General features: G+C 41.5%; 1 protein-coding gene across 3 annotated transcripts in view; it reads right to left on the bottom strand.

Moving 5' to 3' along the window:
- Gas8 (Growth arrest specific protein 8) overlaps positions 1-23680 on the bottom strand; it is a 49496-nt gene that overhangs the window by 4496 nt on the left and 21320 nt on the right. The window contains exons 10-13 of one of the 3 annotated variants that reach the window (XR_011394463.1): positions 23505-23591; positions 21810-21917; positions 17414-18281; positions 11-112 (exon numbers count right to left, since the gene is read on the bottom strand). Coding sequence is in view for 2 of the 3 variants with exons in the window: in XM_053798524.2 (XP_053654499.1) it covers positions 11-115; positions 21810-21917; positions 23505-23591 (300 nt within the window). In the remaining variant the exon portion in view is untranslated. Of the gene's footprint in view, positions 1-10; positions 116-17413; positions 18282-21809; positions 21918-23504; positions 23592-23680 lie in introns of all 3 variants that reach the window. The other 2 variants (XM_053798524.2, XM_053798525.2) reach the window with 2 other exon arrangements.

Below are 23680 nucleotides of genomic sequence, written 5' to 3'. Positions count from 1 at the left end.
CAATATATACCTCTAGTTGGTGGCTGACGTGGTTAAATGAGGTGGGATCCAGATTAGCAGCTGAGAGAACTTCAGAGAGAACAGCTTCCTTCTTCTCCAGATGCTCCGACAACTGCTGACACACAACTTTACTGATTATATGTTTAAACACTCACAGAGTTGAACAGTAACACTACTGGAGAAAATATATCCCAAGATAAAACACTTCTCTAAAGACCCTTCAAGGAAGGAGCACTTTCATAATGAAGGGCTCATGATCCAAGGGAATGGATCTACTTTCCTTGGATCAAACCTGATTACCTCCCTTTTCCCAGGCACTATGCACATATAATCCACACATGGGAGAATGAAACTAATGATGACATTTCGGTCCGACTTGTACCAATAATGAGATGTCACAAGTTTCATTCTCCTGTGTCTGGGTTATTTGTGTGTTGATCCAGACACAGTATTGTGCCTCCCTATTCTTTTCCCAGGCATTGTATGAGCCTTATGGGATTAGAGTGGCTCTGAGACAGACAAGCAGACAGAAAGACAGACATAGGTAGACAGAAAGACACACAGGTAGACAGACACACAGGTAGACAGAAAGACACTCAGGTAGACAAAGACACACACAGGTAGACAGAAAGACACACACAGGTAGACAGAAAGACACACAGGTAGACAGAAAGACACTCAGGTAGACAAAGACACACACAGGTAGACAGAAAGACACACACAGGTAGACAGAAAGACAGACACACCGGTAGACAGAAAGACAGACACAGGTAGACAGAAAGACACACAGGTAGACACACACACAGGTAGACACACACAGGTAGACACACACAGGTAGACAGAAAGACACACAGGTAGACAGACACACAGATAGACAGACAGACACACAGGTAGACAGAAAGACAGACACAGATAGACAGATAAACACACACACACAGATTTTTTTTTTTTATTTCAACAAGTCGGCTGTCTCCCACCGAGGCAGGGTGACCCAAAAAAGAAAGAAAATCCCCAAAAAGAAAATGCTTTCATCATCATTCAACACTTTCACCACACTCACACATTATCACTGCTTTTGCAAAGGAGCTCAGAATACAACAGTTTAGAAGCATATACGTATAAAGATACACAACATATCCCTCCAAACTGCCAATAACAGAGATACACAGATATATAGGCAGACAGATACAGACAGGTTTATGTGCAACAGTAAAAACAAATAGAGAGTTTGAGAGTAAGAGCCTTTCTTACCACAGACTTCATCTTAGGGGCCATGGTGAAATTTACTGTCCAGTTAGTACAGTTAATACAGTATGATGCTGCTGATAGGACAGGGTTACTCAAACTGATGCTGCCTGCATGACGCATTGCCGCCACAAGTATTGTCAAATATTGTACAGTGGTGTGCATCAGCCAGCCCAGCCCAGCTGCCAGATTCACGGTGGTCGTAAGTGGAGTGGACGTATGTCGAGCAGGTCGTAAGTCGAATGGTAGGTGTACTTGCTTCCTTACACTGACTGTTTATGTTCACCCATCAGTAAAGTGGGAACCTGGGTGTCAGTCAGCTGGTGTGGGTCGCATCCTGGGTGTTAGTGGAGTGGTGTGGGTGGCATCCTGGGTGTTAGTGGAGTGGTGTGGGTGGCATCCTGGGTGTTAGTGGACTGGTGTAGGTTGCATCCTGGGTGTTAGTGGACTGGTGTGGGTCACATCCTGGGTGTTAGTGGAGTGGTGTGGGTTGCATCCTGGGTGTTAGTGGAGTGGTGTGGGTGGTATCCTGGGTGTTAGTGGACTGGTGTAGGTTGCATCCTGGGTGTTAGTGGACTGGTGTGGGTCACATCCTGGGTGTTAGTGGAGTGGTGTGGGTTGCATCCTGGGTGTTAGTGGAGTGGTGTGGGTGGCATCCTGGGTGTTAGTGGACTGGTGTAGGTTGCATCCTGGGTGTTAGTGGACTGGTGTGGGTCACATCCTGGGTGTTAGTGGAGTGGTGTGGGTTGCATCCTGGGTGTTAGTGGACTGGTGTGGGTCACATCCTGGGTGTTAGTGGACTGGTGTGGGCCACATCCTGGGTGTTAGTGGACTGGTGTGGGTCACATCCTGGGTGCTAGTGGACTAGTGTGGGTCACATCCTGGGTGTTAGTGGACTGGTGTGGGTCACATCCTGGGTGTTAGTGGACTGATGTGGGTCACATCCGGGTGTTAGTGGACTGGTGAGGGTCACATCCTGTGAGTTAGTGGACTGGTGTGGGTCGCATCCTGGGTGTTAGTGGACTGGTGTGGGTTGTATCCTGGTTGTAAGTGGATTGGTGTGGGTTGTATCCTGGGTGTTAGTGGACTCGGGGTAGGTTGCATCCTGGGTGTTAGTGGACTGGTGTGGGTTGTATCCTGGGTGTTAGTGGACTCGGGGTAGGTTGCATCCTGGGTGTTAGTGGACTGGTGAAGGTCGCATCTTGGGTGTTATTGGACTGATGTGGGTCGCATCCTGGGAGTTATTGGACTGGTGTGGGTCGCATCCTGGGTGTTAGTGGATTGGTGTAGGCCGCATCCTGGGTGTTAGTGGACTGGTGTGGGTCACATCCTGGGTGTTAGTGGACTGGTGTGGGTCGCATCCTGGGTGTTAGTGGATTGGTGTAGGTCGCATCCTGGGTGTTAGTGGACTTGTGTGGGTCACATCCTGGGACAAAACTGACCTAATTTGCAGGAAATGCCCTGCATAACAAGGGACTTTCTATATGGTAGTATGTCATTGATGTCAGCTATGGTCTGTACAAGTTGTATCGTGTACTGGCAGTAATAAAGATATTATTGTTATTATTACTTTATCTTCCAGCCTTGCCGACGGCTTCACCTTCGACACAGACTTCCTCTTTAACTTTTACACAGCAACAGACTTATTAAACAAACTTTGATAATACTTCCTTTAGCACTTCTGACAGCCCATTCTAACTCAACCTCTTATCCTCTCCACCACTGGCTATTTTCTGCTGCACCACCCCTCAAGGAAGGTTCCTTGATGTTGGTGAGGGGCTCTTGATTTAGGGAATTGGATCTGTGCTCCAGTTCCCCGAATTAAGCCTGAATGCCTTCCACATCTCCCCCCCCAGGCGCTGTATAATCCTCCGGGTTTAGCGCTTCCCCCTTGATTATAATAATAATAATAATCTGCTGCACCAACACCCTCTGTCCTGAACCACTGTGTGACCCTAGTGGGTTTAGTGCTTCTTTTATATAAAAATCTAATAATGCACTACAGTAAATTGTTAAGTATTCCACATCACTACAGTAAACTATTCAGTACTCCATATTACTAAAGAAAACTATTCACTTCTCTACATCACTACAGTACAGTGTTATGTACTTTACATCACTACAGTAAACTGCTAAATACACCACATCACTACAGTAAACTGCTCAGTGCTCAACGCTACAATAAACTGTTCAGTACTACACTACACATCACTAAAGTAAACTGTTATGTGCTCAAAATCACTACAGTAAATTGTTAAGTATTAAACATCACTACAGTTGTCATTCATCACTACAGGATGCTGTAATTCATCACTACAGAATGCTGTCATTCATCACTACAGGATGCTGTCATTCATCACTACAGGATGCTGTCAGTCATCACTACAGGATGCTGTAAATCATCACTACAGGATGCTGTAAATCATCACTACAGGATGCTGTCAGTCATCACTACAGAATGCTGTCATTCATCACTACAGGATGCTGTCAGTCATCACTACAGGATGCTGTAAATCATCACTACAGGATGCTGTAAATCATCACTACAGAATGCTGTCATTCATCACTACAGAATGCTGTCATTCATCACTACAGGATGCTGTCAGTCATCACTACAGGATGCTGTAAATCATCACTACAGGATGCTGTCAGTCATCACTACAGGATGCTGTCAGTCATCACTACAGGATGCTTTCAATCATCATAACAGGATGCTGTCATTCTTCACCTACAGGATGCTGTCAGTCATCACTAAAGGATGCTGTCATTCATCACTACAGGATACTGTTATTCATCACTACAGGATGCTGTCAGTCATCACTACAGGATGCTGTCAGTCATCACTACAGGATGCTGTCAGTCATCACTACAGGATGCTGTCAGTCATCACTACAGGATGCTGTCAGTCATCACTACAGGATGCTGTCAGTCATCACTACAGGATGCTGTCAGTTATCAGTACAGGATGCTGTCAGTCATCACTACAGGATGCTGTCAGTCATCACTTACATCACTGGAGTAACCAAAGCACTTCTAGTTTCCTTCACTATTAGCTTCACTACATTTATATTAAAGAACCTTGAAGTAATATACTGTAGTTAAGACCTTGAAGTACTACAATATATTAAAGAACTTGAAGTACTATAATATAGTTAAGACACTGAAGGAGTGAAATCCTTGAGTGTGTCTAACTGTAAGTGTATAGTCTAAGGTGAAGTACCTCAGAAACTTACTATAACAGTACTAAATATCTTCTGCTCTTCGACGGTAAGAAATATTGGAGTGAACTCCTTCAGTGTGACTATATTATAAGTGTATAGTCTAAACGGAAGTACCTCAGAGACTTACTATAGCAGTACTAAATATCTTCTGCTCTTCGACGGTAAGAGATATTGAAGGAGTGAACTCCTTCAGTGTGACTATATTATACGTGTATAGTCTAAGGTGAAGTACCTCAGAGACTTACTATAACAGTACTAAATATCTTCTGCTCTTCAAGGGTAAGAAACCGTCCTCCAAAGATATAATCTTTAGTTGAAGAGAAAGTGGAAGTCCAGAAGAACATCTTGAAACACAAGACTCGCCAGCTGGAAGACCTCAATATGAAGAAATACGAGGAGAACATGCTGGTGGTCCTCGGATGTGGAAAAAATTACGTAGGCAGAGAAAGCTTTGAAAGCTTCTTGAAGGAAAATATTCTTATTTCCAAAGATCCTGAAGATTTTGTTTTCCAGATGGAATTAACTCAACTATATTCAAAATACGCAGTCGAGGCAAGACTACGACTTGCTAATTCTATGGACTGTGGAAAACACTTAAGCACTTCTGGCATAGGCATCAAGAGAATGAGTGCCAGGTATAATTTTGAGTATGCCTATCAAGGAATGAGATGGATTGATACTTCTGGTAAAACTATTTATGAACGTAGTGTTAAGAGAAAAAAGCCTCTATTGGATGAAATTTGCCGAAAAAAACAAAAACTAGTAGACAGCAAAAAGAAGAAGGAACAGGAAAAAACTAAAAGAGAAGAAAAAAGAATGGAGAAGGAAGGTGAGGAAGACTCAAGCAGTGACAAGGAACTGCCACCTTCCACAACTGAACCAGAAGTACAGACTGATGAAGAATCTAACAAGGTTACAAGTCAGGAAACTACTACTGACAATGATTCTCTTATAAGTAATTACATAAACAACTTTATAGTTTCTACTGGAGCAGCAGCTGAGTCAGAAGAACAGCGAGAACAGGAGACCTTCATTCAGGGGCTTCTCTTCCCTGACAAACCACCAAAAGAACAGCAAGAACAGGAGACCTTCATTCAGGGGCTTCTCTTCCCTGACAAACCACCAAAAGAACAGCAAGAACAGGAGACCTTCATTGAGGAGCTTCTCTTCCCTGACAAACCACCAAAAGAACAGCAAGAACAGGAGACCTTCATTGAGGAGCTTCTCTTCCCTGACAAACCACCAAAAGAACAGCAAGAACAGGAGACCTTCATTGAGGAGCTTCTCTTTCCTGACAAACCACCAAATCCTGTAGAAGAAACAACTCCACCTATCAACTTTGACACAAAGCCAGAGTCTGTACAGGAAACCCAAGATTATGATTTTGACCTGGATGCTCTCTTTCACTGAATCAGTCCATCTGGGCCGCTATCACTTGTAGTAACCAAGCAAGAACTACATCCACTGAAGAAGACCACAAAAAATATATGAGGATATTTTCACAATTGAAAATTTTATTTTTACAAATTTTTAAGAAGATATTATTATTTTTTAAATGAAAGGACTGATTTTAGTTGAGGTGATAGTATAATAATTATATAATGGAGTCTGTCTGTGTGAATAGTCGAGGTTAAATACTTTAAAAATAATAATGACAATATTGGTATGGTGAGGCATAGTAGTGATGAGGATAATGATATGAGGGTAGTGATGAGGATAGTGATGATAGTGATGAAGATAGTGATGAGGGTGATGACCAGGACAGTGATGAAGGTAGTGATAAGTGTAGTGATGAATATAGTGATGAGGGTAATGAGGATAGTGATGTATGGTGACATGTATGGTAGTGTTGTATGGTGACATGTATAGTAGTGTTGTATGGTGACATGTATGGTAGTGTTGTATGGTAGTGTAGTAGTAATCATTAGTGATGTGTTGTGTGCTGATGTGTAGTGTTGTGTACTGATGTGTAGTGTTGTGTACTGATGTGTAGTGTTGTTACTGATGTGTAGTGTTGTTACTGATGTGTACTGATGTGTGCTGATGTGTAGTGTTGTGTACTGATGTGTAGTGTTGTGTACTGATGTGTAGTGTTGTGTAATGATGTGTAGTGTTGTGTACTGATGTATAGGGATCATTAGTGATGTGTTATTAATGGTACGCAAACATTCCTGACCACGACACAACACTTTGAAGTTTCTGACAACACCTTGTGCATCTGGGTATTATGTAACTACCTTGCCCAGAGGCCACAATGTTCGATGTTGTTCAGTATCAATTAACACAATGTCACCTGGTTGAATGTTCTGTCAGTTTACTGCCTCTGGCGCACCATAAAAGTGTTCATGTAGTGTAAGAAGATATTCTTTATGCCACACGTTGGACCAATGAGTAATTACCTTATTTAACATCTTGAACTTATCACTCAACACGGTCACGTTATTGTAATCCTCATCACTTCCCTCGGGATTATCTCTATAGATAGGTGCAGCTTCTAACCTTCGTCCACATATTAGGTGAGAGGGAGTCAGGATCTCCGCGTCAGGAGTGTCGCTCATGTATGACAGAGGGCGATTGTTCACCCGATTCTCTGCCTCCACCAACACTGCACGGAATTCCTCCAAATTAATTCTCTTCCTGTGTAGCACCTTACGAAGACATCTTTTCACTGTACCTATCATTCTTTCGTACAGTCCTCCCTGCCAAGGGGCTCTGGGAGTAATAAATTTCCAGACACACCCTCGCTGGGTCAACAAAGACTGTACATCATCACTCTTATTTAATTCCATCAAGTGTTGAGCATCCGCTACAAAATTGGTGGCATTATCTGAGATCATCAATCTTGGACAGGATCTCCTAGCTGCAAATTTCCGGAACAGCTATATGAACTGTTCTGCAGACAAGTCCTGAGCCACTTCTAGATGAACAGCCCTAGTAGCTGTACAAGTAAATAGACATACATACACCTTCAAGGGAACACCATCTGAAGTACCTGTTAAAATGATTGGCCCACTATAGTCCACTCCGGTCACATCAAATGGTTTTACCAACTGCACGCGTTCCTTGGGCAATGGTGGAGGACCTGGGTACATGTAGGTTCTGGCATCCACCCGGCGACATATTACACACGACTTGATAACCCTTTTTACACTTTGCCATCCTTGTGGAATCCAGAAGGTTTCCCGAATACAGTTTAAGGTATCCCGTACCCCACCATGCATCACGTTATTATGGGCATTAAAGAAAATCAAGGTTGTCAGGTGATGAGTTTTGGGCAGCAAGATAGGGTGCTTAGCATATTCCCCCAATTCAGCATTTTGTAACCTGCCTCTGTGCCTAATTACATCATCCTCTAAATACAGCCCCAGCTTTTCTATTATTGAGCCTTTCACAATTTCTCCTTCCATCATTAATTTAATCTCATCCCTGTAGGTTTCTTCTTGTACCCTCTGTAGCCAGTATTTCAGGGGATGGGGAAAATTATATGAGATATTCATCTTACTTATAAATTTAAACACTAACCTTGTCACGCTAATCAGCTTGGGTAAGGAAGAATACCTATTCATGTCAATGGCTAAGGAGGGACTACTGACTGGAGTGGTGCTCACCGTAATTTCGACAGGAGCAATATGTGCCTTTTGCACCGGCCAGTTAATTTTGTCCACCAGCCAACTTGGCCCTTTAAATCACGATAAAGCACTCACAAATTTTTCATAAGTCAAGCCTCGAGACAAGAAGTCAGCCGGATTCTTGTCACCAGGAATGTGATTAAAGGTTAACATGTGCTGACCCAAACTGTTATATTTCTCCTGCATTGATTGATTTCAGCAACTCTGTTTTGTACATACACAATCTTACTGTTACCATTACGAATCCATTGTAAGGATACCTCATTATCAGACCAAATTACGGTGTCGCTGATATTTATCTCTCGCAATTTATTTCTTATATAATTGGCTAATTTGACACCTACATAAATGGCCGTTAATTCCAACTGAGGTAAGGTACGTGATTTGATTGGAGCCACCCTAGCCTTAGACATAACAAGAGAAATGGCACTATTACATTGAAGGTAAGCGACTGCTCCATATGCTAATTTCGAAGCATCGCAAAAAATGTGGAGTACATTTTCTCCATCTTGACTGGCCACATTACGTGGGAACTCCAACATTGGTAATTTTACATATTCACCTATTAGTTCTTCCCACCTTTCAACAAATTCCTCAGGTAGGGTTTCATCCCAAGCACTCTTAAGCTTCCATGCTTCTTGTATCAACAATTTTCCTCTTATGGTAAGTGGTGACACTAAGCCTAGTGGATCGAAGCATTTTGAAACTTCCGCAAGCAAGACTCTCTTGGTTAATTTATTGGGCATGCTGTAGTTATTAGACTTTAACGGTAACAAGTCTCTCTCTGTGTCCCGAGTCAGTCCCAGCACATTACTATATTTATACACTTCAACTCCAGGGTTGTCTTTATTTATTTGAGTCCTTAAACTGGACGAATTACTGTTCCATTCCCTCAGGGGCATATTTGCACCTTGCATTATTTCATTAGCCCCTTCATATCTGCTCATTAGTTCTTCTTCAGTAGACGTCACCCCCAGGAAATTGTCCACATAAAATTATTTACCCATTACTCCACTCAGTGGACCACCCGTACGCTTAAGGTGTGCATTTATCGTTGCCTGGAGTAGGAACGGACTGGAGGTAGCACCAAACAATACACTCTTGAAGCGAAAAGTCTTCAGGGGCATATTTGCACCTTGCATTATTTCATTAGCCCCTTCATATCTGCTCATTAGTTCTTCTTCAGTAGATGTCACCCCCAGGAAATTGTCCACATAAAATTATTTACCCATTACTCCACTCAGTGGACCACCCGTACGCTTAAGGTGTGCATTTATCGTTACCTGGAGTAGGAACGGACTGGAGGTAGCACCAAACAATACACTCTTGAAGCGAAAAGTCTTCAGGGGACTAAGTGGGTCACTAGGATTCTCGGGCCATAAGAACCTTGTGCAATCCCGGTCAGCCTCCTGCAGACCCACTCTCAGGAAAGCTTTACTTATGTCCGCCGTAAAGGCATAATTCATTAATTAACCCTGAAGTTTAATAATATGTCTCCCAGTTTTTCCGTCAACGACGAACCTGTCATCAAACAGTCATTCAAACTAGGTACATTTTTGTTACTCCTGGCACTACAATTAAACACAATCCTCAGAGGAGTGGTCTTAGAATCCTTCTTCACTCTGTGATGTGGCAAATAGTGACCATAAATCTGGGCTTGCTCGGGAGGTACCTCCTCTATGAATTTATTATTTAACTGCTCATTAATTATATCATCGTAAGCAGTCAACAGTTCTGGTGTCTTGCTCAGTTCGTGGAGCTGAGCCTTTAATTGTCCATACGCCATCCGGTAATTAGTTGGTAGGTCTGGATGGTTCAGCTTCCACGGAAGTCTCACCCAGTATTGTCCAGATTCAAATTTAACATCCTTCTGGTATTGTTCTTGAGTAAAGGAATCATCTGGACTTTCTTCATTTACATTGATCCCTATGCTGTCCAATTCCCATAATTTATACACAGGTTCAACTTCATCCTCTATTGAAATATATTTATACTGGGGTGATCTTTCATGAGTAAGACACACCGTAACTGTATTTATGGCTTCCTCCAGCCATTCATTATCAGTACGAGGAAGCCTGCCATACATCACGTGACCTCCTGCGGTCCTTAGAAGGGTGACTCCGCATTTCTTTGTCATACCCTTTATACAAAGGTGGCATAATGGTCACTACCTATCAAAATATCTATTGGCCCCACAGAATCATTATTTACACCAGAAGGTGCCAAATTTACCTTACTTGAAAGCCTTTCAGTAGCATTACCAAGCCCTATCGTAGATATTTTCTCTGGGAGCCTATCCACAATTACGGCATTGTGTTTTCTCTCATTGCCCAGCCTGACAGTTACATAAACAGTGTCGTATGACTGGGCCTTCTTATTCGAGAGAAAGCCAGATAACTTGACTATAGCAGGATCTCCCATTTGTACCTTCATCCCATTAAGGCAATTACGTTTTATGAAGGTGCGTTGTGATCCCTGATCCAGTAATGCTGTTACAGTTTTGGATTTACGCCGTTTATCATTAATCACCACATCCAACACCGGTAAAGCTACCTCAGCTAGGCCATCATCACCGACATTAGCTGCAATCTTTAAGTTGGCTACTGTTGTGTCCGGGTTATTATCACTATCAGTACTATTGTTACCATCATTACGATTAGATCCGCCCTTACACATAGCTATGTTGTCTCTTCCCTTGTTACACTGATAACAATGGTGCAAGTTAGCATGGCAATCCCTTATATTATGATTTCCTAGACACCTGATACATCTAGCAAGCTCTTCCAATCTTTCCACTTTAACATCCCATGAATTATAGGCATTACAGTTCTTAGAGAAATGAGTACCGTTGCAGAAGATACAATCTCTCCTTTCTTTGCCTGACCTCTTATCAACTGGGCTACCCTTATTGTGGTACTTCCTCCTCTTGCTTTGATGTGGAGAACCACTATTACTGCCCCCTGTCACTTGATATGTGCCTACATAACCCCGTTTAGTAGGTGACTTATGATTATTGATATTGAGATAAAGTTTCCTTTTGTGGAACTTGACAGGTGCACTGGGGTCTGTAGATGTGGTATTCCTAGAGGTAATGGGTTGGCTGGTCTGCAGTTGGACAATTAGCTCCTGCAGGCCCACTCTTATTTCTTCCAACCCGAAGTAACCCTTGTGATATCTGTTAGATAGCCACTCTACTGTCTTGTGGTTCAATTTATTCTGAATCAAGGCACTCAACAACCACTCTGCTCCCTCCAGATCATATTTATTACTCAAGGTCTTAAGAGTGCTTTCTAGTTTGATCCTAAATTGCTGTAAGCCGTTGCGGTTGTGATCTGGAGTCTTCAAACTAGCCAAATTAGCTACTAGATCCAGCCTGCTTTGCTCCAAGTTACCATAAGTGACCTCCAACAAGTCAACTGCCTCACTATAGGAGTCATCTACATTTGGGAATGCTTGTATGAGAACATGCGCATCTCCCCTTACTTGTCCCTTTAAATAGCATAATTTGGTAACACTTGCAAGATCACTCCTATCATGTACGACTGCTTTAAAGATAGACCAAAACCCCAGTTTTCTCCCGGATTAAAAACAGGCATGCATAATTCTGGGAGTTTTGGTAGACACCTCTGATTTTCCTTACTAGGTTGACCAACAACATTGTTTACACCCTTTACCTTCTCTAAAGCCTTAGTTTTGCAGGACACAATGTTGTCCTCCACTTCATAATATTGATCCAACAGCCACTCCCTTTCAGCATCATCTGCACAATTCACCAGAAGATCGCTCTCACAGTCCTTATACCACAATTAATATGACTCATATCTATTTTCTAAGGCATCTAGGTGTAATTTTAATTCATCAGGGTTTACCGTTTCTTGTCTCATTAACTCCATACACTTGTTGTATGATTTAGTAACATGACCCTTCCGAGCTTATAGTGACGCTTTCTCTGCTTTGGCATCCATGGACTTGCCAGCCGCACTAACTTCCTCAGACCCAGCCATGTTTAGGGAATTAATAATCACCAATTACACAACTTAAGTAGACACCTTGTGAGAGTAATTCTTGCACTTTACTCTTGTATAAATCCTAGCCACCCATGTGCTAGTAATTAATTGGGAGAGAGAGAGAGAGATTTTGGGAAATGTTGAGTGAATGCGTGGGGAGTTTTGAATCAAGTGTGAGAGTAATGGTGGTTGGGGATTTTAATGCTAAAGTGGGTAAAAATGTTATGGAGGGAGTAGTAGGTAAATTTGGGGTGCCAGGGGTAAATGTAAATGGGGAGCCTTTAATTGAGCTATGTGTAGAAAGAAATTTGGTAATAAGTAATACATATTTTATGAAAAAGAGGATAAATAAATATACAAGGTATGATGTAGCACGTAATGAAAGTAGTTTATTAGATTATGTATTGGTGGATAAAAGGTTGATGGGTAGGCTCCAGGATGTACATGTTTATAGAGGGGCAACTGATATATCGGATCATTATTTAGTTGTAGCTACAGTTAGAGTAAGAGGTAGATGGGAAAAGAGGAAGGTGGCAACAACAAGTAAGAGGGAGGTGAAAGTGTATAAACTAAGGGAGGAGGAAGTTCGGGTGAGATATAAGCGACTATTGGCAGAAAGGTGGGCTAGTGCAAAGATGAGTAGTGGGGGGGTTGAAGAGGGTTGGAATAGTTTTAAAAATGCAGTATTAGAATGTGGGGCAGAAGTTTGTGGTTATAGGAGGGTGGGGGCAGGAGGAAAGAGGAGTGATTGGTGGAATGATGAAGTAAAGGGTGTGATAAAAGAGAAAAAGGTAGCTTATGAGAGGTTTTTACAAAGCAGAAGTGTTATAAGAAGAGCAGAGTATATGGAGAGTAAAAGAAAGGTAAAGAGAGTGGTGAGAGAGTGCAAAAGGAGAGCAGATGATAGAGTGGGAGAGGCACTGTCAAGAAATTTTAATGAAAATAAGAAAAAATTTTGGAGTGAGTTAAACAAGTTAAGAAAGCCTAGGGAAAATATGGATTTGTCAGTTAAAAACAGAGTAGGGGAGTTAGTAGATGGGGAGATGGAGGTATTGGGTAGATGGCGAGAATATTTTGAGGAACTTTTAAATGTTAAGGAAGAAACAGAGGCAGTAATTTCATGCACTGGTCAGGGAGGTATACCATCTTTTAGGAGTGAAGAAGAGCAGAATGTAAGTGTGGGGGAGGTACGTGAGGCATTACGTAAAATGAAAGGGGGTAAAGCAGCTGGAACTGATGGGATCATGACAGAAATGTTAAAAGCAGGGGGGGATATAGTGTTGGAGTGGTTGGTACTTTTGTTTAATAAATGTATGAAAGAGGGGAAGGTACCTAGGGATTGGCAGAGAGCATGTATAGTCCCTTTATATAAAGGGAAAGGGGACAAAAGAGACTGTAAAAATTATAGAGGAATAAGCTTACTGAGTATACCAGGAAAAGTGTACGGTAGGGTTATAATTGAAAGAATTAGAGGTAAGACAGAATGTAGGATTGCGGATGAGCAAGGAGGTTTTAGAGTGGGTAGGGGATGTGTAGATCAGGTGTTTACATTGAAGCATATATGTGAACAGTATTTAGATAAAGATAGGGAAGTTTTTATTGCATTTATGGATTTAGAAAAGGCATATGATAGAGTGGATAGAGGAGCAATGTGGCAGATGTTGCAAGTATATGGAATAGGTGGTAAGTTATTAAATGCTGTAAAGAGTTTTTATGAGGATAGTGAGGCTCAGGTTAGGGTGTGTAGAAGAGAGGGAGACTACTTCCCGGTAAAAGTAGGTCTTAGACAGGGATGTGTAATGTCACCATGGTTGTTTAATATATTTATAGATGGGGTTGTAAAGGAAGTAAATGCTAGGGTGTTTGGGAGAGGGGTGGGATTAAATTATGGGGAATCAAATTCAAAATGGGAATTGACACAGTTACTTTTTGCTGATGATACTGTGCTTATGGGAGATTCTAAAGAAAAATTGCAAAGGTTAGTGGATGAGTTTGGGAATGTGTGTAAAGGTAGAAAGTTGAAAGTGAACATAGAAAAGAGTAAGGTGATGAGGGTGTCAAATGATTTAGATAAAGAAAAATTGGATATCAAATTGGGGAGGAGGAGTATGGAAGAAGTGAATGTTTTCAGATACTTGGGAGTTGACGTGTCGGCGGATGGATTTATGAAGGATGAGGTTAATCATAGAATTGATGAGGGAAAAAAGGTGAGTGGTGCGTTGAGGTATATGTGGAGTCAAAAAACGTTATCTATGGAGGCAAAGAAGGGAATGTATGAAAGTATAGTAGTACCAACACTCTTATATGGGTGTGAAGCTTGGGTGGTAAATGCAGCAGCGAGGAGACGGTTGGAGGCAGCGGAGATGTCCTGTTTAAGGGCAATGTGTGGTGTAAATATTATGCAGAAAATTCGGAGTGTGGAAATTAGGAGAAGGTGTGGAGTTAATAAAAGTATTAGTCAGAGGGCAGAAGAGGGGTTGTTGAGGTGGTTTGGTCATTTAGAGAGAATGGATCACAGTAGAATGACATGGAAAGCATATAAATCTATAGGGGAAGGAAGGCGGGGTAGGGGTCGTCCTCGAAAGGGTTGGAGAGAGGGGGTAAAGGAGGTTTTGTGGGTAAGGGGCTTGGACTTCCAGCAAGCGTGCGTGAGCGTGTTAGATAGGAGTGAATGGAGACGAATGGTACTTGGGACCTGACGATCTGTTGGAGTGTGAGCAGGGTAATATTTAGTGAAGGGATTCAGGGAAACCGGTTATTTTCATATAGTCGGACTTGAGTCCTGGAAATGGGAAGTACAATGCCTGCACTTTAAAGGAGGGGTTTGGGATATTGGCAGTTTGGAGGGATATGTTGTGTATCTTTATATGTTTATGCTTCTAGACTGTTGTATTCTGAGCACCTCTGCAAAAACAGTGATAATGTGCGAGTGTGGTGAAAGTGTTGAATGATGATGAAAGTATTTTCTTTTTGGGGATTTTCTTTCTTTTTTGGGTCACCCTGCCTCGGTGGGAGACGGCCGACTTGTTGAAAAAAAAAAAAAAAAAAAAAAAAAAAAAATTATAATCCACCACACGACCGATTAAATTTGTGTACCCTATACCCACTTTCTTCAATCAGTCACTTAATTATTAAGTAATTAATTCAATTAATTTTTCACTGATTGCAACCGGTTCAGGAAGGACCAGCGGGCAGATATGGAAAATGTTATAGGGGTGATTACTTGTACATACCTCAACATACATGCATACGAGTAATCTCATTGGGAAACAACAATTATATTGTTTACCACAGTCACCCGTGTAGACATGTGAGAAAACTTAACCACCTCTGGTCACTGCAGGTGGCCCCTCGACCTTCACAATCTTATCCATATCTATCCGAGACCAGCATAAATTGAATAGCACCCTCAAGTACGGCGCTACTAATTAATTGTGGACTGTATAAATTATATTAGTTTAACTGAATAAGGGGGGAGGGGGTTAGGTTACACATGGATACATCTATCAAGAAAAAACATTTGTACATAATCCCACCACTTACCAGATATTCTCTGGTGGTCACTTGATGTGGCTGGATCACCCATAACCTATCCAATTAAAACATACCTAACTGGCCAGTATCAGTCTGCTATAACTAGAAAGGTTACTTAACTGTGGGTGATTGATGCTCCTTATTTCCTCCATTCACCATCTCATTTCGATGTCCTGCTACACCGACACGGTTCTTATTCCAGCAGGACGAGGTATCCGTTGGTTTGTCCCGGTTTAGAAGTCGTGATTCCATAAAACTTCACTATCCTCGGGACGAGAACCACGCGTTCACTCGGAGCAGGGCGATTTATTTCACTTCCCGCATTCTCTTAACTTAATGTTATTATCACTGATTACATTACCATTCACAAGACGATTTAACGTCTCATAATTATTATACACATTAGAGGTCACTCCATTAAGATCTGAGACCGATGAGTGAGGATTAACTCACGGGTAATTTCCCCTGGACACATTCCATGGCGGCGCACCCGTCACCCCCGGTCCTACTATTATCCACTCATTTTACCACTTTATTACGGTCACGTAAATCACATTCCCTCACTCTTCACCAGGAACAGTTACGACACTTCCTATTAGGAAGTGAGGCCCATATTAATCCTTAGGCCGCCGTGAACGCCAATTGCCTGATCCCATGTTTTCACAGCCTCCTCACTACATTGAAAACACTGCCGCCAACCCATGCCCTGAGTCAACCTGTCCCCCCCCGCACATCCGCGCAGGCGCAGGGCGAACCCGGTTGGTTCTGTTCAAAATACAAATACATTTTGACCCAAATCAACACATTAAACACTTATTAGGCACTATAGCTTCGGAAATTAAATAATTTCCACAGTAGGTGTATATATCTCAAGCGTATGTGCACACTAAGACGTATGTATAAAACAAGTGTATATCTCCTCTCAGTGTACATATGCCTAAGCTTACCTTAATCCCAATTTTAGGGATTAAAGCATCCTTGACTGGTTGTGTACTGGTAACGTGCAGTCTTTAACAACACACATACACTTGACAAATTCTAACTTAACAAACCATCAAGAGAGAGAGAGTAGATGGATGTTTCACATCAAAACGATGATGGATGTGCAATTTCAGAGGATAGGCAATGGAAGATCTAGAGAAACATAAGAACACAAGACTGAAAAGACATGATATACCAGGCTTGGAAGAACTTAAAACACAGAGGAATTATGATTGTTTAGTCTTTGCAGAAGTTATCTCCAATGACTGAAGTGAGAAATATCTGACTGAATTAAAAAACTAATGTTCTTAATGAAATTAAAAATCAATAAATCTTGCCTTACTGACTTACATAATTGCTGCATTTTTATATTTTTGAAGATTCTAAATGTATTATTACAGTACTAATTTAGATCCTGCTGAAAGTACCAAGCACAATGTGATTTGTAAAATGTTAATCTGTGCATTATGCCTACGCTGTCTCTTTATCTATATCTACTGTAACTTTGCAATAAAAAAAAAATCTTTTCTTTCTTTCTTTCTTTCAACACACCGGCCGTATCCCACCGAGGCAGGGTGGCCCAAAAAGAAAAACAAAAGTTTCTCTTTTTAAATTTAGTAACATATACAGGAGAAGGGGTTACTAGCCCCTTGCTCCTGGCATTTTAGTCGCCTCTTACAACACGCATGGCTTACGGAGGAAGAATTCTGTTCCACTTACCCATGGAGATAAGAGGAAATAAACAAGAATAAGAACTAGAAAGAAAATAGAAGAAAACCCAGAGGGGTGTGCTCACCTATTTGTGGTTGCAGGGGTCGAGTAATAGCTCCTGGGCCTGCCTCTTCACTGACTGCTACTGGGCCCTCTCTCTCCCTGCTCCATGAGCTTTATCAAACCTCGTCTTAAAACTATGTATGGTTCCTGCCTCCACTACGTCACTTTCTAGGCTATTCTACTGCCTGACAACTCTATGACTGAAGAAATACTTCCTAACATCCCTTTGATTCATCTGAGTCTTCAACTTCCAATTGTGACCTCTTGTTTCTGTGTCCTATCTCTGGAACATCCCGTCTTTGTCCACCTTGTCTATTCCGTGCAGTATTTTATATGTCGTTATCGTGTTTCCCCTCACCCTCCTGTCCTCCAGTGTCGTCAGGCCGATTTCCCTTAACCTTTCTTCATAGGACAATCCCCTTAGCTCTGGGACTAGTCTTGTTGCAAACCTTTGTACTTCTCTAATTTCTTGACATGCTTGACCAGGTGTAGATTCCAAACTGGTGCTGCATACTCCAGTATGGGCCTGACGTAAATGGTTTACAGAGTCTTGAACGATTCCTTACTGAGATATCGGAACGTTATCCTTAGGTTTGCCAGACGCTCGTACGCTGCAGCAGTTATCTGATTAATGTGCGCCTCAGGAGATGTGCTCAGTGTTATATTCACCCCAAGATCTTTTTCCTTGAGCGAGGTTTGCAGTCTTTGGCCACCCAGACTATACTGTGTATGCGGTCTTCTCTACCCTTCCCCAATCCTCATGACTTTGCATTTGGCAGGATTAAATTCAAGGAGCCAGTTGCTGGACCAGGCTTGTAGCATGTCCAGGTCTCTTTGTAGTCCTGCCTAATCCTCGACCGATTTGATTCTCCTCATTAACTTCACATCATCTGCAAACAAAGACACTTCTGAGTCTATTCCTTCCGTTACGTCATTCACATATACCAAAAACAGCACAGGTCCTAGGACTGTGTATATATATGGAGTGAGTTAAATAAGTTAAGAAAGCCTAGGGAAAGAATGGATTTGTCAGTTAAAAACAGAGTAGGGGAGTTAGTAGATGGTGAGATGGAGGTGATGGGTAGATGGCAGGAATATTTTGAGGAACTTTTAAATGTCGACAAAGAAAGGAAGGCGGTAATTTCATGCATTGGCCATGGAGGTAAACCATTTTTTAGGAGTGAAGAAGAGCAGGATGTGAGTGTAGGGGAGGGTGTGTGAGGCATTATGTAGAATGAAAGGGGGTAAAGCAGCTGGAACTGATGGGATCATGACAGAAATGTTAAAAACAGGGGGGGATATAGAGTTGGAGTGGTTGGTATTTTTTTTTTTTTTTTTTTTATTATCACACTGGCCGATTCCCACCAAGGCAGGGTGGCCCGAAAAAGAAAAACTTTCACCATCATTCACTCCATCACTGTCTTGCCAGAAGGGTGCTTTACACTACAGTTTTTAAACTGCAACATTAACACCCCTCCTTCAGAGTGCAGGCACTGTACTTCCCATCTCCAGGACTCAAGTCCGGCCTGCCGGTTTCCCTGAATCCCTTCATAAATGTTACTTTGCTCACACTCCAACAGCACGTCAAGTATTAAAAACCATTTGTCTCCATTCACTCCTATCAAACACGCTCATGCATGCCTGCTGGAAGTCCAAGCCCCTCGCACACAAAACCTCCTTTACCCCCTCCCTCCAACCTTTCCTAGGCCGACCCCTATTTTTGTCTAATAAATTATGAAAGAGGGGAAGGTACCTAGGGATTGACAAAGAGTAATAGTATAGTTCCTTTATATAAAGGGAAGGGGGGCAAAAGAGATTGTAAAAATTATAGAGGAATTAGTTTACAGAGTATACCAGGAAAAGTGTACATTAGGGTTATTATTGAAAGAATTAGAGGTAAGGCAGAATGTAGTATTGCGGATGAGCAAGGAGGTTTTAGAGTGGGTAGGGGATGTGCAGATCAGGTGTTTACATTGAAGCATATACGTGAACAGTATTTAGATAAAGGTAGGGAAGTTTTTATTGCATTTATGGATTTAGAAAAGGCATATGACAGAGTGGATAGGGGAGCAATGTGGCAGATGTTGCAAGTATATGGAATAAGTGGTAAGTTACTAAATCCTGTAATGAGTTTTTATGAGGACAGTGAGGCTCAGGTTAGGGTGTGTAGAAGAGAGGGAGACTACTTCCTGGTAAAATTAGGTCTTAGACAGGGATGTGTAATGTCACCATGGTTGTTCAATATATTTATAGATGGGGTTGTAAAAGAAGTAAATGCTAGGGTGTTCAGGAGAGGGGTGGGATTAAATTATGGGTAGTTAAATACAAAATGGGAAGTGACACAGTTACTTTTTGCTGATGATACTGTGCTTATGGGAGACTCTAAAGAGAAATTGCAAAGGTTAGTGGACGAATTTGGGAGTGTGTGTAAAGGTAGAAAGTTGAAACTGAACATAGAAAAGAGTAAGGTGATGAGGGTATCAAATGATTTAGATAAAGAAAAACTGGATATCATATTGGAGAGGAGGAATATGGAAGAAGTGAATGTTTTCAGGTATTTGGGAGTTGACGTGTCAGCGGATGGATTTATGAAGGATGAGGATAATCATAGAATTGATGAAGGAAAAAAGGTGAGTGGTGCATTGAGGTATATGTGGAGGCAAAAAAACGTTATCTATGGAGGCAAAGAAGGGAATGTATGAAAGTATAGTGGTACCAACACTCATACATGGGTGTGAAGCTTGGGTTGTAAATGCAGCAGCGAGGAGATGGTTGGAGGCAGGAAATGTCCTGTCTAAGGGCAATGTGTAGCGTAAATGTTATGCAGAAAATTCGGAGTGTGGAAATTAGGAGAAGGTGTGGAGTTAATAAAAGTATTAGTCTGAGGGCTGAAGAGGGGTTGTTGAGGTGGTTTGGTCATTTAGAGAGACTGGATCAAAGTAGAATGACATGGAGAGTGTATAAATCTGTAGGGGAAGGAAGGCGGGGCAGGGGTCGTCCTTGAAAAGGTTGGAGGGAGGGGGTAAATGAGGTTTTGTGGGTGTGGGACTTGGACTTCCAGCAAGCGTGTGTGAGCATGTAAGATAGGAGTGAATGGAGACGAATGGTTTTTGGGACCTGACAAGCTGTTGGAGTGTGAGCAGGGTAATATTTAGTGAAGGGATTCAGGGAAACCGGTTATTTTATATAACCAGACTTGAGTCCTGGAAATGGGAAGTACTATGCCTGCACTTTAAAAGAGGGGTTTAGGATATTGGCAGTTTGGAAGGATATGTTGTGTATCTTTATACATATATACTTCTAAACTCTTGTATTCTGAGCACCTCTGCAATAACAGTGATTATGTGTGAGTGAGGTGAAAGTGTTGAATTATGATGAAAGCATTTTCTTTTTGGGGATTTTTTTTCTCTTTGGGTCACCCTGCCTTGGTGGGAGATGGCCGACTTGTTAAAAAAAATAAAAAACATGTATGTGTGGTGTGACCTAAGTGTAAGTAGAAGTAGCAAGACATACCTGAAATCTTTCATGTTTATGAGACAGAAAAAACGACACCAGCAATCCTACCATCGTGTAAAGCAATTACAGTGGTAGATAAGACACATAGGCAACATTTAGGCAACTTTATTCCAAAATGTTTCGCCTACACAGTAGGCTTCTTCAGTCAAGTACAGAAAGTAGGCAGAAGCAGTAGAGATGTGAAGACGATGTAATCAGTCCATCACCCTTGAAGTCGTAGATTTGAGGTTGTCAGTCCCTCAGCCTGGAGAAGTTCTGTTCCAAAGTCTGGAACTAACTGAAGATCAAACGACAGTGTTGAGACTGTCCGAAGGAGAGGAATAAAGTTGCCTAAATGTTGCCTATGTGTCTTATCTACCAACCTGTCGGTATTGTATACCATTTTGATATTCACTCTGTCAGACACTGCAACAAAATGGCATCTTGGTACAGAAGAGAAAACACCTTGGACACCTTGGGTGTTTGATCTGAGAGGGACATGACTTCTCAGTGGCTACATTCTCACTACTACTACTCTGCACCTCTCCTTCCGACAGTATTTAAGTCTCAACACTGTCATTTGATCTTCAGTTAGTTCCAGACTTTGGAACAGAACTTCTCCAGGCTGAGGGACTGACAACCTCAAATCTACGACTTCAAGGGTGATGGACTGATTACATCGTCTTCACATCTCTACTGCTCCTGCCTACTTTCTGTACTTGACTGAAGAAGCCTACTGTGTAGGCGAAACGATTCGGAATAAAGTTGCCTAAATGTTGCCTATGTGTCTTATCTACCAACCTGTCGGTATTGTATACCATTTGATATTCACAAAGCAATTACAGGCTTTCATTTTACACTCACTTGGCAGGACAGTAGTACCTCCCTGGGTGGTTGCTGATTGAAATAAGCATTTGATTTACCTGGTTTAATCTCTTTTCCAGCACAATATTCCTAAGTTCACTGCGTTGCTGCACTTCTCCGACTACAGCAACAAAGTGATCATACAGCTCATTTCGTTCCCGCTCAATCTGCAAGTAATTTATAAAATTAGGAAACAAATGATTACTGCATCATCATAATTGAAGAATCATGCTAACTGGACATTCAAAATTACTATTTCCCAAAACAGAATATTTAGGTTATCTGAAAATTTGCCACCAGGAAAAGAAATTGTAATTATTTTTATATTTTTTAACACATTGGCCGTCTCCCACTGAGGCAGGGTGACCCAAAAACAAAAACATTTTCACCATCATTCACACATAATCTCTGTCTTTGCCGAGGTGCTCAGATAAGACAGTTCAGATGTCACTTCAAATAGTCACCCCTCAAGGAAGGTTCCTTGATGTTGGTGAGGGGCTCTTGATTTAGGGAATTGGATCTGTGCTCCAGTTCCCCGAATTAAGCCTGAATGCCTTCCACATCCCCCCCCCCAGGCGCTTATAATCCTCCGGGTTTAGCGCTTCCCCCTTGATTATAACAATAATTCAAATAGTCATTATCCCAAACCCTTCCTTTAAAGTGCAGGCATTGCACTTCCCACCTCCAGGACTCAAGTCCAGCTAACCGGTTTCCCTGAATCCCTTCACAAAATATTACCCTGCTCACACTACAATAGTTATTATTAAATTCATGGAAAAGCACTAAACCTGCAGGGGCCATGCAGCACTTGTGGACTTTGATTAAAGGGAAAGGTAGCTCAAATTCCTTGTCTAGAGAGCCCTTCCCAACATAAGACATCTGCATGAAGGATATTAAAGTTCTAAGATAGGGTATATTACATAAAGTTTAGCAAGGTTAAGTTAAAAATGAGACAAATGCAGTTACGTATATAGACCTTCATAGCGATGTTCTGCCCACACACTGAGCTTTATTAAATCACAGAGAAACTTGGTAAGGATGATGAGCAAATATACAGTACAGTGAACAGCAGTGAGGTGAAGAAAAATAAGCAGTGTGGGGGTTATCCCATATTGATTCCCAAGTATTCTAGTTTTCTGGCAAGAGGTTAACTAAGTTGTAGAATTCTTTTGTTATTCTGGTTGACATTGAAGTTAATGATAAGTGCAGAGCCAATTACACCTACCATCCGACTTACGACCGAGTTCGGTTCCGAGAAACCGGTCGTAAGTCGAAATGTTCGTAAGTCGAACTTTACTACTGAATATCAACAAAACATTTTTGTAATGACTTTATTTTATTGTTTTATTTTGGTATTTCATTTTTTACTTTACTTTTTATGTTGTTAGTACTGTATTTTATACTGTAAGGTTTAGAATAAACACTGTGTACAACACAAATAGTTGTTTATTTCCCAGAAATTTGGCATAAAAAACACGGTTGTAAGTCCAGTGGTCGTAAGTCGAGCAGGTCGTAAGTCGGATGGTAGGTGTACTTTTCTTCTCTGTTTTGCCCACACAGTGGGCTTTATTAAGTTACACAGGAAAAACGTCAATAAAGGGTTGCACTATACTGAATTTCTCTTTCTTCTTTTCATTTATCAGTACTTTGTAACATCTCTCTCCAATATTACTGAATGTTCAAAAAAAATAAAGTTTGAGTTTCAAGTGAATAAATAGTAAAATAAAATGAAGGCAAAGCAACACAAAGCATACCGTTTCAGCTTTCTTGTTGAGAACCTCAAACTCCCACTGTAAGGCTTCTTTCTCACTTGTTAGTACCTTCACCTGTGCTTGACTTGTCTGAAATATAAAGATACAATGTGTAATTATAGTTTTTGGTTTGCTACGTACAAAGAAAGCCACTATCATGCCGGAGCAAGATTGGAAAT

This window comes from Cherax quadricarinatus, chromosome 87 (genome assembly GCF_038502225.1).
Source record: "Cherax quadricarinatus isolate ZL_2023a chromosome 87, ASM3850222v1, whole genome shotgun sequence".
In the NCBI taxonomy this organism is placed as follows: Eukaryota; Metazoa; Arthropoda; class Malacostraca; order Decapoda; family Parastacidae; genus Cherax; species Cherax quadricarinatus.
The sequence above is the reverse complement of the archived record's forward strand: the minus strand, read 5'-3'. Positions and strand labels throughout refer to the sequence as shown.